Consider the following 12,640-nt stretch of genomic DNA (forward strand, 5'->3'; position numbering starts at 1 on the left):
CTATAGGGTCCTTACGAATCGTTGACTTGACGGCAATGAGTTAGCTGTCAGTCAATTCAAGCTCAGAAACCCAAACACAGTTTCATTGATGCCGACTGGATTTCAGAGAGAGCCACCGGGGCTTCTGGCTGTCTATATACACAGAGAATGCCTTTTAAAAAAAGAGTGAATGTAAACTTACCATTTTAAAATACAGCAAATGTGTTTCTCATAATGTTATTGACTGCATGTCCCTGTAAGACTTCTTACAGAATTAATTTTATAAAACAGTGGAATGTAAAAGTCGAGAAAACAACAGCAACAGGTTCTTAGACTCAGCCCAGGCCTGTGGAATCAGGGTCACTTCTCAGGGTGGCTTAGCCTGCTGTCTTTGGTCAAGCTCTGCAGGTGAAGCGGACGTACTGTAAAGGTTGATATTGGGAGGCTTCTCCAGAGCAGTGCTGCATTTCAGGATCAATTTTTGTGCCACGCTATTTTTTCAAGAATGCTTGAACAACTAGCTGTCTTGGAAGACAGAGATATTGTCTTTCTCCAAGATGTAAGGCACATTTGCTCATGACCAATGTCACAGAGATCATGCCTCTCTGTGTGGCAAAGAAAGGGCAGCTTTTCTGGCGACCCCACTTGTAACTTTTGTGAACACTCACTCCTCTTTATACCAATGCTGGGAACCAAACACTCAACCTTATTTATATTTACTACACTAAGCCCTGCCAGTACATGATCATTACACGATCCAAAAAGCAGAGTTACATAAAACACGAGTTTACAATATGGTGAGGATTAATAAAATCTTCCGGGGAGCCTGAGCTTTCTAGAAATTCTACAAGTTTGGAGGAACCATGTTTTAGCACCAGTTGGTGGCAGTTACACATCTTGACTGAAATTGATCATTTAAAATATTTGTAGACCCAGTGGTTGACAGGATGATGACAGTGATTTTAAAGACCTGACCTGCTTTGTGGGTCAGACCCAGGGACAGGAGAACGGAACAATACCAGAATGCAGGGAGTGAGTGCGGTCTGGCTGCTACACCTATCAATCACCTCATTGATTGCCAAGGTTGATTCTGGTGAGTGGCTGGCTGGCTGGGTGTCCCCTTCCTCTCTCACTGCTCCATGTGATTCTTTCCTAAAACGGCACATGGTTGAAGAGGACCGGTTTCCCTGCTGTAGTATATGAGTAGTTGCACTTCCCTGTCAGACCCTCCAACCAAGCTTTCTAGGCACCAACATGTAGGGTACCCCCGTCACCTCCCAATTTCCTGAACACTGGTGGCCTGTTCCTTCCAAGTCTACCCTTGATTTTAATATTCTGGGGCTGGTTGGGTTGCTAACTGCATGGTCATTATTTCAAAACTACCAGCCTCTCCTCAGGAGAAAGAACTTTCTACTCTCCTAAAGAATTACAGTCTTAAAAACTCACAGGGACAGTTCTTCCTTGTCCTATAGCAGTGGTTCTCAACTTTCCTAAAGTCACGGCCCTTTAATACAGTTCCTCATGTTGTGGTGACCCCCCCGCCCAGCCATAAAATTATTTTCGTTGCTACCTCATAACTGTCATTTTGCTACTGTTATGAATTGGGGAGCCCTGTGAAAGAGCCATTCGATCCCCCCAATGGGTTGTTCGAGGGTTGCTATGAATCAGCATCAACTCAGTGGCAGTGAGTTTGATCTTGGAATTGGGCACCAAACAGTAAAAGGGAACTATTATACCCAAATGTGCATTGTCTTAGGCTTAAACATGTAAAGCAGTGAGTAGTGGCTGTACTGTCCTTAGAAAGACTGAGCTTAAATGTTCATAAGAAGCACTTCACTGAGGACCAACCCCAAGTCTGCTATTCGGGCAACTGTCAGTACTCAAAGCTCAACATCTAAACTGAATTAAGAAACAGGAGGAAAGCACGGAGGAGGTGTGAAGTTTACCTGCCCAGGAAGGTGTTACCTCGGGTGTTTCTAGAGGAATGTCCAAAGGAAAAAACATCATATGTTTAAAAATTAAAAATAGAAAATGGGACTCTTTTTGATGCCAATATATTTCAAAAGTCCAACTTACAGAAAGAGTATTACATCTCCAATATGACAGAAAATTATGGTGACAAAAAAGGATCTTGTGGGAAATAAAGGAAATAGATGATTTTTAAAATCCAGAACTACTTTGAAACCCTTGCTATCACAGAAACAATCTCGTTGTAAATTTCTTGAGCAGCATTCACTGCCCAGATGAAGTTCAAGTGGTTGTATGGAGCAATCTTCTTGGAGTAAATGACATTAGAGAGTCTGGGAAGCAAAAGGTCAACATCGTGGGGATCAGCCAACCAGTCGTTTCCCCCGCTCCACACTGCAATCGGCACTCTCATGGCGGTCATGTTGTGGAAGGGAGGGGTGGGCTTAAAAACAACGAAGAAGAGGACGAGAGGGTTTTCAGAGGTGGCCAAGCTTCCTGCGAGTCTGTCTGCATGCTCAGGTGCTACTGATGCTTCTGGTCGCTGGGCATGCTTTACATAATAAAGCCTTAGGCAACAATGCTCACTCATTAAAAACCTGGGTTTTCTACCCCACTTGAAGGAGGTGAATTTGATTGCATTCTAATTGCAATGAATTATCTGGAGCCATTTATTTTGTTTCTATTTGCTTACAAGTGGGGTCATCTGGTTTTATTAAACCTTGGTCCAAATTATTAGTGACTTTCCTGTTTTCAGAAAATGAGCATCCATGTATAGATTTAAAGGATATTTATATAGTAGGAAAAGGTAACTAGAAAACCAGTTCTCATTTTCCAACTGCCTCATGGAGATGTTTTAGTTTTGTTAGAACATACTCAAAAATACTAATCCAACATAATACTTTTTTTGTTCTAATCCATGTAATAGCCAATCTTCCTTAACAAAATACCCCAGTCTATGTAATTTTTCATAGTATTTTAATATGTGCTATTATGTTTCCAGGGGCTCTCGTGGCCCAGTGGTTTAGTGGTACATCAAACTCACCAGCTGCAGGAAAAGCCGAGGCTGTCTGCTCCTGGAAGGATTTACACTACAGTCTTGAAAATCCTAAAGAGCAGTCCTACTCCAATCTATAGGGTCCTTGCGTCAGAATAGGCACACTAGTAAACTTACTCTCTTTTACTGAGGATGTTCCAAGAATCTCCTAGATGCTAACACTTCACTCTAAAATTAGTGTCACTGCCTCAGTTACTTGAAGACCAAGATGGCCTGTCCCTGGATTGGTTAGATGAAGGACAGCTATAGGGATGGGGTTTCCAGGGTCTACTTGGCCCTCCAAGGTGAAGCCATCTTGTGACTGGTAACAGAGCCAGGTGAAAGGATGGATTCGAAGCAAGCCTGTATTTTGGAAAGTTGAGGAGGCAATGGTTGGAAGGGCAGGAGAAATGTGTTCTGGAGGGGAAAATATAGTATTTTATAATACTCTGCTGAACACTTCTATAAATACATCAAAGGTATAAATAAAAAGCTGGGCATCTTTTTTATACCTAGAATATTATTGTGAGTATATATAAATTCCTACCAAACATTAGTCAGGAATAAAAATTAGTAAGAGTTCTTCAGTTACTACTTAAATGAAAGAGTTGAGAGTAGAATGAGAAGAAGAGGGCTCCCCCCAAATTTTAGGATAATTTCTTGTTTACCATTAGCCAGCGGTAATCTAAGAATTTACACTGAGTTAAGGCTAATAAATAGTGTTCTATTAGATTATTTCAATTACTGTCTTCTGAGGGTGGGCAAAGAGATGGGAGAAATCATTGCAGAAGCTTTCAATGATCCCAGATGGGATGAACTCCAAAGCCTGGGTTCTTTGGACAATAACAAGCAGCGAGGTTGGCTAAAGACTGGACTCAGTGAAGCCAACGCAGCATCTCTGCCAATAGTATGATGATACTGCCCTTGTCTGCGGATTGTAACTCCACGCTCGACCTGCAAGTACATCTCCCATCTATCTGGAAAGTCTCTCATTGAAATCACTCAATCTGGTTAGACAACAGAATACAAGACATTGTTAAGAAGAGAGGGATTCCACCTCTATCTCATGAATAGTTAGAACAATGAATTTCTTATAATTTAGGAAAGAGAACGGAACGCTGAAGGAACGAGACACATCACAATTGTGCTTTATGAGTGTGTGCGAGGAGGAAGTCATAAGTTCTGTGAAGGATCTTGTGTGTGTGTGGGGGGGGGGGTGGTGTGGTTTTTTGAGAGCAACTTTTTAACCCAGTTGGTGAAGCAGGACAGCACAGTTATACGGAAGACTGGCAATCTGGGGTAAGATTTGATGTGGTGAAGGAAATTCAAGAAAATAATGATCTACTTTATAATTTCTGGGTCTATTTCAATGGAAAAGATACTCAAATTTTTCATAATTTCTTCTTAAACATTTTTAAAATGTTGTCTTTCAAAAGTGAATAATTTCAACTTTAAGATGCTTACCTGAAAACAAAAAAATAAAAGATGCTTACCTGATTGTAGTGCATCTTGTTCTGAACAGGGCTTCCCCAGTCAAAAGCTTGGAATTTCCCAGAACTAACAGCCTAAGGTAAGGGTTGTGGGGTAGAGGGGGATGGGAAAACAAGAAGCTTGACAATTAGCAAATTCACAGAAGCACAAAGAAATAGAACTCTTCTCACCATGACAAAAATAAAGCCCAATAATTTCCAGTAGGTATAGCCTCAACTTAAACAATTATTAGAAAATAGTTGCATTTCAAAAACAAAGTTTATTGCTCACCCAAACCCAGGAATTTATGCAACTTTAACATGCAGCTGTGCTTGAAATATTTTTTTTCTGTGTAAAAATCATTCATTTCTGTTATTTTGTTACTTGAAGTATCTGTTTTTCTAAGACTTTCATTCCCATGGATCGATTGTTACTTTCAGCTGGTATTCACTTGCTAAAAATACTTCCTCTGAGGGGTATTTGAAAGTCCAAGGGCTCAGGCCTGTGGTAGTTGGATGGGTGCTTTCACGTCAACTTGAAGATGTGTGAAAGTGTAGGGGTGGAATCCAACCTGTAATCGGATCACAGCCTAATGATGCTTCCTTGGGGGTGTGGCCTTTTATAAGCGGGGAGAAAGCAAGAATCTCCCTCACTCTCTGCTTGTTTGCCTTCCTGCTTGCTGGAACTCTGACCCTGACCACAGGAGCTGCTGGTGCCCTGCCATGTTTCCACCGACCTTGGATCGAAATGACTTTGTACCCAACAGCCTGTGATCTTGTGATCTTCCTGCATTCTGCATCATTGCCTCTGGCTGCATGAGTCTGAAGGGGGACTTGTGGACTAGTATCAGACTTATGGACTAGAGTTGCACTGTGCTAGGATGCGTTCTTAAAAAAATAATTTAACCAATATTATGAACTGATACCTGGGACCAGTGGAGTACATTTTGAACAGAAGTTCCTGCTGGATTATGTGATAGATAAACATCCAAGCGGCTCTAGGGAGCAAATAAACATGCACTTAGACACACATATTGTTTCTCTATAGGAAATGTTGAAATTGTCAAGAATGTCGCATTACATAAATCCACAATCAATGCCTATGGAAGCAGCAGTCAATGAATCAAATGATATATTACATAGGGTAAAATTGTTGCAGTAGACCTCTTTGAGACATTGCTTTGAGGATTAATGCTTTATATGCTGTTTATTTAAAGGCATATTTGAGGTAATGGGAGAAAGGTGGAAGTGGTAAAATTGAAAGCAATGATTTGTGATTTCTTTGGGGTTTATCTACCTATCGTGGACATGATTCTGAAGTTACTCCTCAGGAAATACTCTTTAGAATTGATGACAGGAAAAGAACTCAAAGATATTTCTCGAACTATTCAGGATAGAAACTGCAATGGATACAAACCGTGTTCAAGTTCTGACTGTCGAATCCACAAATGATAAACAAGGCATTACTGCAAAGTTTATTTAATGTCTGGCGGGAGCACACTTCCGTAGCAAGAAAATCATCCAAAAAATGGTGTGGATAGAACATTTTGTTACCAAAAATAATCTGAAAGATAAAAGCATCATTCGAGGCTTATAGCAATCAAACTGCAGAAAAGACTCCATTTAAAATAATTTTATCTCTACACAACGTAGGTGCTAGTTCCTTAGTTCGTAGAAATTTCACAGTGCCTTAGAAATTTCAAATACTGTCTCTCACTCCGTTCCCTCAACAAAACAGTGAAATGGGCAGATATTACTGTGAATTGTCTAGCTTCATTAACTAGTGGATGGTGTGAGGCAGCAGAAAACACGAAGTGTTGAAACCAGCTGCGATGATGAGCCTAATGAAGTAAAACTCTCACTCGTAGGCCCTCCCCTTCCATTCACTTTCTTCCCAGTTCCCATGGCTCAGGTCAGATACTTTTCACATCTTTGATTTCTCCTTCTCCACTCTAGGAGTGGAATCACAACCTTGATGTTTCTGAATAGGGTGCTTAATAAATCAAAACATCTATAAAAAAAATCCCTATAAAATCCTCCCATCCCTCGCTATCTTGTAAAAGCTAATCAAGAATAAAGACAATTGTCAGGATCTCATAGGCTATATTGGGCATGAAAGCTGGCTAATAAATAATACCACGTGTGCATTCATAGATACCAGTAAATGATTATTTAGCAATTTCTTCTTCTTCTGTTCTTGCTTTGAAATCCATGGTGATTTGACATCTTACATTCAAGTCAATGAAAGAGAATCACACACCTTGAAGAGGAAGGTGGGAACGAGTGAGAGCTTGTTTAAAAGGCTTTTGGTGTACTTCACCATGGCCACTGGAGCTAACGCATAAAAGGTTTTGATTCTTTTGGCCAGTTTGGGATTGGTGGAAAAGGCAATAAAACCTGAAGGAGACCAAGGAACTGGTTTATAAAGTGTGTTTGTGTCACTGGTTCTTGTTGGTTTTATAAGTATAGCATTATATTGGATTTACTAAGGTGGCATTTGAGAAACTCTGAAAAATTGGCACCTCTGCTTATACTACTTACTGCCCTTGAATAGATGCTGACTCATAGCGCCCCTAGAGGGCAGGCAAGAACTGCCCCTGTGACTTTCCAAGACTATAACTCTTTAAGGGAGTGGCTGGTGGTTTCAAACTGCTGACTTTATGGTTATTGTTAGTGCAATGCATAACCACTTCGCCACCAGGGTCCCTATGTAAAGCAATCATATGTTAGCCTTTCTGTTTTATTCTTAAAGAGTTTATATGTGATAAGAAACTAGAATTTTAAATATATATATAGAAAGCTCTTTCATCTGGATTTATAAGTCAGCTATAATTAGGGCTATCATCTAATAACACAGTTATTAATACTGTGAAAAGTTTTAATGAATTTAAGTACAATTTGAAAATTACCACTTAACATGAGTAGGGCATATAAGTAAAAAGTTTAAAAACACAAATTTGAAATCTGACCAAATTGGTTTTGATGATTGGCTCTGTCATCTATCAACTTTGTGACTTGGGCAACACTAAACTCTGAGAGCCTCGAAGTTACTCATCTAAATAGGAGGCTAATATTGTTTCATTAGATTGCTTAGGAACTAACCATAAATGAGGTGACATATGTACCAAGGTACTGGGAACACAGTCAATGTTTGACAGTTGAATAGCCAAGAGAATTCCAGCACAGTGGGTGAACAGCAAGGTCAGCTCTTTGAAACTACTAACCCCTCCAGGAGCGAGAGAAAAGACTTTCTACTCTTTAAAGATTTGCAGCCTGGGAAACTCACAGGAGTTTCTACTCTGCCCCATAGCATCACCATGAGTTGGAATTGACTCAATAGATCTAAGTTGTTATTTTAGTTTTTTAATATACCACAGACACCTATAACTCAACCTATAACTAACTTGTTTCCCAAACAGTATTGTATTAGTATACTGGGCTGTGATAAAAAAAAAAAACTTATTAAATTACATTTTATATAATCTAATTGCTTAGAATGATCCACCCCACTGCTTATAATGAAATATTGTGGATGTGACATATTTACTACCTGTATTATTTTGCACAAATTATTTACCCTCCTTCCCCCTTTGCTTTGTCCTTATATTACTGAATTGTGTGGAGATCTCTTTTAACGAAAAAACTTAGCTTGGTATCCAGCACACCTACCCCAGTGAACTAAACTACCAGGCTTAGATTGCCTATACATACCAATGGTGGTCCCCTGGGAATGGCCAACATAATGTAGACTCTCCTGTCCAGTTTTCTTTACAATGAATTTGATTGTGGCTGGCAGGTCATATTTAGCCATTTCATCAAAACTACAATTTCAAAAAAGCACAAAATAAAACTTAATGTATGTCCTTTCTAAGGTTTCTAACAAAGCAAACATATTTGTAGCTAAAGTTCCCATGGACAAGCAGCAGTTAGATTCTCCAAATATGTCCACCTATAGAGCATTCATGAGCCTGAGGTGCCCTCTGAGTGGCTTCCTCATCACAATCCTGTCCTTTCTGAAGCCTGGCATTAGAAATGCAATTAAAGTTATAAAAGTTAGTATCTGTATGCCAGGGATTATTTCTATCCCAGAAACGGCATATCAGATTTAATAACCATTTATATGCTCTACCCCTTAGAAGTGAGAATGGTCTCACTTAGTCACATATACTTTGGACATGCTATCAGGAGACAACAGTCCCTGGCAAAGGACATCATGCGTGGTGAAGTATGAGGGCAAGGAGAATAGAGAGAAACCCTCCACAAGATGGATTCATACAGTGTCTGAACAATGTGCTCAAATATTTGCGAGGACGGTGCAGAACCAGGTGGTGTTTCATTCTCCTATACGTTAGGTCACTCTCAATCACACTTGACCTCAGCAACAACATACTATGTTCCAGTGGCATTTAATAGGAATCCTTCCCCTTTCTGTTTCAGTTGTCATAAATCAGCCAGAATGGTCTTTGGAAAAAGAAAACTGGATATGGAACGTCCCTGTGCTGTTCATTGTATCTCGAGTGAGCTCCAAGGCTCTCAGGAGGTCATCTCACCCCTGCCTGATCTGCCCCTCCAGTCTCACCTTCTGTGGCGTTCTCTCTTCCTTATCACCACCTGGCCACAATGGCTTCCTTTCCATTCCTAGACAAAAGGAGCATTCTTGTGCTTCAGCTTCAACAGAATAACACTCCCCTATCTTTCAACTCCAACAGTAGTTTCCAGTAATAAGGAAGCAGGCCAGTGAAAGAAAACCTTTTGTAATTTGAACTCTCTATATGGTGTCCAAAGTTCATCTCCCCCTGCCCTTGAGGGTGATCCAGGTTTCTGATCCTCCAACCCTCAGTTGAGTGTTAACATCATCTGGAATGTGTGTGGATGATCCTTTGAGGATCTGAAGTGGAAAGAGAAGTTTCTTGCTTCTGCCATATTGTTTATTCCATTTGGAAAACCATAGTCAGCAATTCCTTTAGAGTGAGTACTGCGAAAGGAAAGTGAAGGTAAAGCTACCCTTGGGACAGAATATATGGAAGAATGCAATAAGGTATTAAAAGAGAACTAAAGTCCTTCTTCTAATACTGGGAATATGAGTGGGTACCCCGCCCCCCCAAACCCTAGAATTTTGCTGGGTGGATTGAAGTTTTCACAGTACACATTTTTCTCACTAGGCAAGCATTGAACAACTCAGTCTGAGTTAGTGCACCTAGTGGCACCACCTGGGAAGGTTCTTTCTGTTCACAGTGAATTTTTTTTCATAAAAGCAGTTTTGGCCGAACCTCATTTTTTGTGGTGGTCAATTTAAAAGAACAGTGTGCAGCTGTGAAGTTATGTTTCCTGATCAGTAAAAAAGCTGCAGAAACTATTGTGATGTTGAACACAGCTTACAAAGACAGTGCTATGGGAAAAACTCACGTGTGCAAGTGGTTTTCTCTTTTCAAAAAAGGTGAAATGTTGATTGATGACAAACCTTGTTCTGAACATCTGTCAGCTTCCTGAATGGATGAAAACATTGACTTGTAGTGCATTTTGGAGTTTACTCCACCATATCAGACTGCTAATCAAGCTATCTATTTAGAGGTTCTGAAAAGATTGCAGTGTGCATCAAAAAAGCCTGGATTTGTGGCAGACAGGGAATTGGTTTTGCCACCACAACAATGCACCTGCTCCCACAGCCATCTCAGTGTGCCAGTTTTTGGCAAAAACAGCATCCCTATCTTACCCCATGCACCTGACTCACCTGACCTTGCTCCATGTGCCTTCTTTTTGTTTCCATGAAAGAAGAGGGACATGAAATGACAGTGATTTGATGACATAAAAGAGGTGAAGAAAAAACAAGGGAGGTGCTGTTTGCCATCCAAACAGATGAGTTTGAAAAATGTTTCCAAGAATGGAATCGTAGATTTGATACAAGTATTAAGTGTAATGGAGAGTACTTTGAAAGTGATAAGATTCTTTTGTGAAAAAAAAATTAAATGAATAGCTTTAAAAAATATCCGCTTTCTTTTTGGTACCTTCTCATATAATTTGTCAGTGTAGGGTGAGATTGGAAAAAGGAAAATATCCATGAATTCTTATAACCCAATATACACTTATAACTGCTTATTTTTTATTCTTTCTCTTCGTTACCTGAAAGCCCATAATTCCACTGAGTCTGGTGAATAGTATATATTTCTCCTGGCATAGGTATTTCCTCTGCTGTTTCCAAGCCACACATCAAAACCAGCATCCGCCAGAATGAAAGCAAGACTGTTGTTAGGGAGATTTGAAATCCAGTTTGTGGCTGATGTGAGCAAGCCATGCTGCAGAAACACTACAGGCCTCTGGCCTAAAGAAGGAGAAAAAAATAAGTATTGCAAACACACTCCTTAACGTCTATATAGAAAATTATCTGTCTGGATAGAATTAGAATACCCAGAGACAATTGTGAAGCTCATACCATGTCTCTGATTACACATTAAATATGTTCATTTGGTTGAGTGATTTTTAATATTCGCAGTGTGGCGAGCTAACCTAAAGTTTGATGGTTTGAAATCACCAGATAATTCACAGAAGAAAAGTATCAGCCTGTTTCTGTAAAGATTTACCACCTTGAGAATGCTATAGGAGTAGTTCAAGTGCGTCTTAGAGGGCTACTGTAAAGTGGAATTTGCTTAGCACCCAATGACGGCAGTGCCAGAAACGAGCAGATTTTATGCTTTAAATATGTAAAGTTTATTGTATGCCAATTATACCTTGATTGTGTTTGTAGTTGCTAGGTGCCGTTGAGTTGATCTAGACTCAACACCTGTGACAGCGCAGCAGATTGTCTAGTCTCTAATGTAAAGCTGCAGAACAAGGTATTTTCTAAGGGAATACAGCATTATGTTAAGTGTACTCTGGAGATTAAGTTATAGATGGATTTTCTCTTTCTTGTTTTTAATCTTTTATAATTTTTCTGCAATGACACAAAGATGAATTTTTACAATTGTATCAAAAATGGCTTTTTTTTCTGTTCAGGAAATGAGACTTAAATGGTCTCCCTCCCCTCTCAGCTGCAACACATCATCTGGGTCACTTGTCCTCATTCTCAAAGACCCAGTTCAGTGATTGCCTCTCAGAGAAAACTTTCCTTGACTTCCTTAGACTAGGTTTGGTGCCCTCAAATTGATACCATTTAATATGACCAGTTTATATTCTGTGTATAGTTTTACTGTTGAATTCATTGTATGTTACTTAGAAGCATCTCCTTACTTGTCAATCTCTCTCAGAGTAACAAGCCTCCTTGACTACATGGGTGAAGTGTCTGGAGGTCTGGAACGTCAGCTCCATTGTTATTTTATTTCCAGAATGAGCAAGGCTCACCAAAATTGTAGGGGGAAATCAAAGGAGAGAAGAACAGAGATACAAGGGAGAAAGTCAGGGAGGGAAACTTGATGAGGAAAGAAGGAGGGATGAAGAAAGAGGAAAAAGAACAGAGCAAAAAACCTTTGTTCTCTGAATTTTTCCTCCCATGAGGAATTCGATTGATTTCAAGAATATAACCGTCTTCAGTCACAACTTCATAGTCTTCATTTGGGTTTCCCCAGTAGGTAATCATCTGACTCTGATGAAGAGAAATAAGAACGTTAAGCTTTAGATAACTTTTGAAAACGGATCTACTAAGTGGAGATTCTTCATTATTTTTTAGTTAGCTATGTTCAAGCTTAACCCCATCACCACGATAAAGGATAGTAATAGTTCATAGTTTGTTGTTGTTGTTGTTGTTGTTGTTTGGCTTCCCTGTCATGCATAACTTACAATGTTCATAGTTACTTCAGGGCTCTCAGGTGTTAGTTTTCCAAGGAAACCATTTACAGTTCCAAGTGCTGATATTAGACTTCCCACTGTTAAAAGCGACCACATTTTGGACCTGTCTAAAGCGACAACAAAAAATACCATGGTTAACCCATTGTACCTTCATGCTTGTTGCATTTTGTGTCAATTTTACTTACATGCAATATAGAGGAATGCTTAGGTTGGATTATATTTTGTTGGGCAATAAAGTGGGACATGCGGGCATCAGTGCAGGCATTGTAATGCTTAACATGTTTTTACTCTATTTCTTTAAGAACATTGTACACTTTTCAGGTTTTCAGGTCATATCAAAGGAATCTTATTTGACAAAGTATTCTGATTTGCTGGCACATATCATATTTTTATACTGTTTCTTGCTAAGGGC

At 39.7% G+C, this 12,640-nt stretch overlaps 1 protein-coding gene across 2 annotated transcripts; it reads right to left on the reverse strand.

The window, feature by feature from the left end:
- Positions 1-2,152: 2,152 nt before the first annotated feature.
- LOC101641920 (gastric triacylglycerol lipase) lies at positions 2,153-12,327 on the reverse strand. 2 transcript variants are annotated; one of them, XM_030885937.1, is made up of 9 exons: positions 12,220-12,327; positions 11,911-12,025; positions 10,570-10,672; positions 8,161-8,270; positions 6,710-6,846; positions 5,867-6,013; positions 5,376-5,447; positions 4,474-4,545; positions 2,153-2,389 (listed from the first exon to the last, which is right to left on the reverse strand). In XM_030885937.1, the coding sequence occupies exons 1-9, from the start codon at positions 12,322-12,324 to the stop codon at positions 2,153-2,155; spliced, it is 1,098 nt and encodes a 365-aa protein (XP_030741797.1). In that variant the 5' UTR covers positions 12,325-12,327. The 2 variants fall into 2 exon arrangements, with proteins under 2 accessions (XP_030741797.1, XP_004701417.1); XM_004701360.2 differs by having other exon boundaries at positions 10,570-10,768; positions 11,908-12,025.
- Between the last annotated feature and the right edge of the window lie 313 nt (positions 12,328-12,640).

This window comes from Echinops telfairi, unplaced genomic scaffold (assembly GCF_000313985.2).
Source record: "Echinops telfairi isolate 266 unplaced genomic scaffold, ASM31398v2 ScPeMD7_70;HRSCAF=299, whole genome shotgun sequence".
NCBI classification, from domain to species: Eukaryota; Metazoa; Chordata; class Mammalia; order Afrosoricida; family Tenrecidae; genus Echinops; species Echinops telfairi.

What these genes read in the sequence shown, in the direction of transcription:
- LOC101641920 (XM_004701360.2), bottom strand. Translation starts at nt 12,324, where the DNA reads ATGTGGTCGCTTTTAACAGTGGGAAGTCTAATATCAGCACTTGGAACT. An exon ending in CTGAAGTAACTATGAACATT is followed by an intron (nt 12,026 to 12,219) that starts GTAAGTTATGCA and finishes TCTCTTCATCAG; the next exon opens with AGTCAGATGATTACCTACTG. An exon ending in ACAAGATGCACTACAATCAG is followed by an intron (nt 2,390 to 4,473) that starts GTAAGCATCTTT and finishes GTTGTTTTTAAG; the next exon opens with CCCACCCCTCCCTTCCACAA.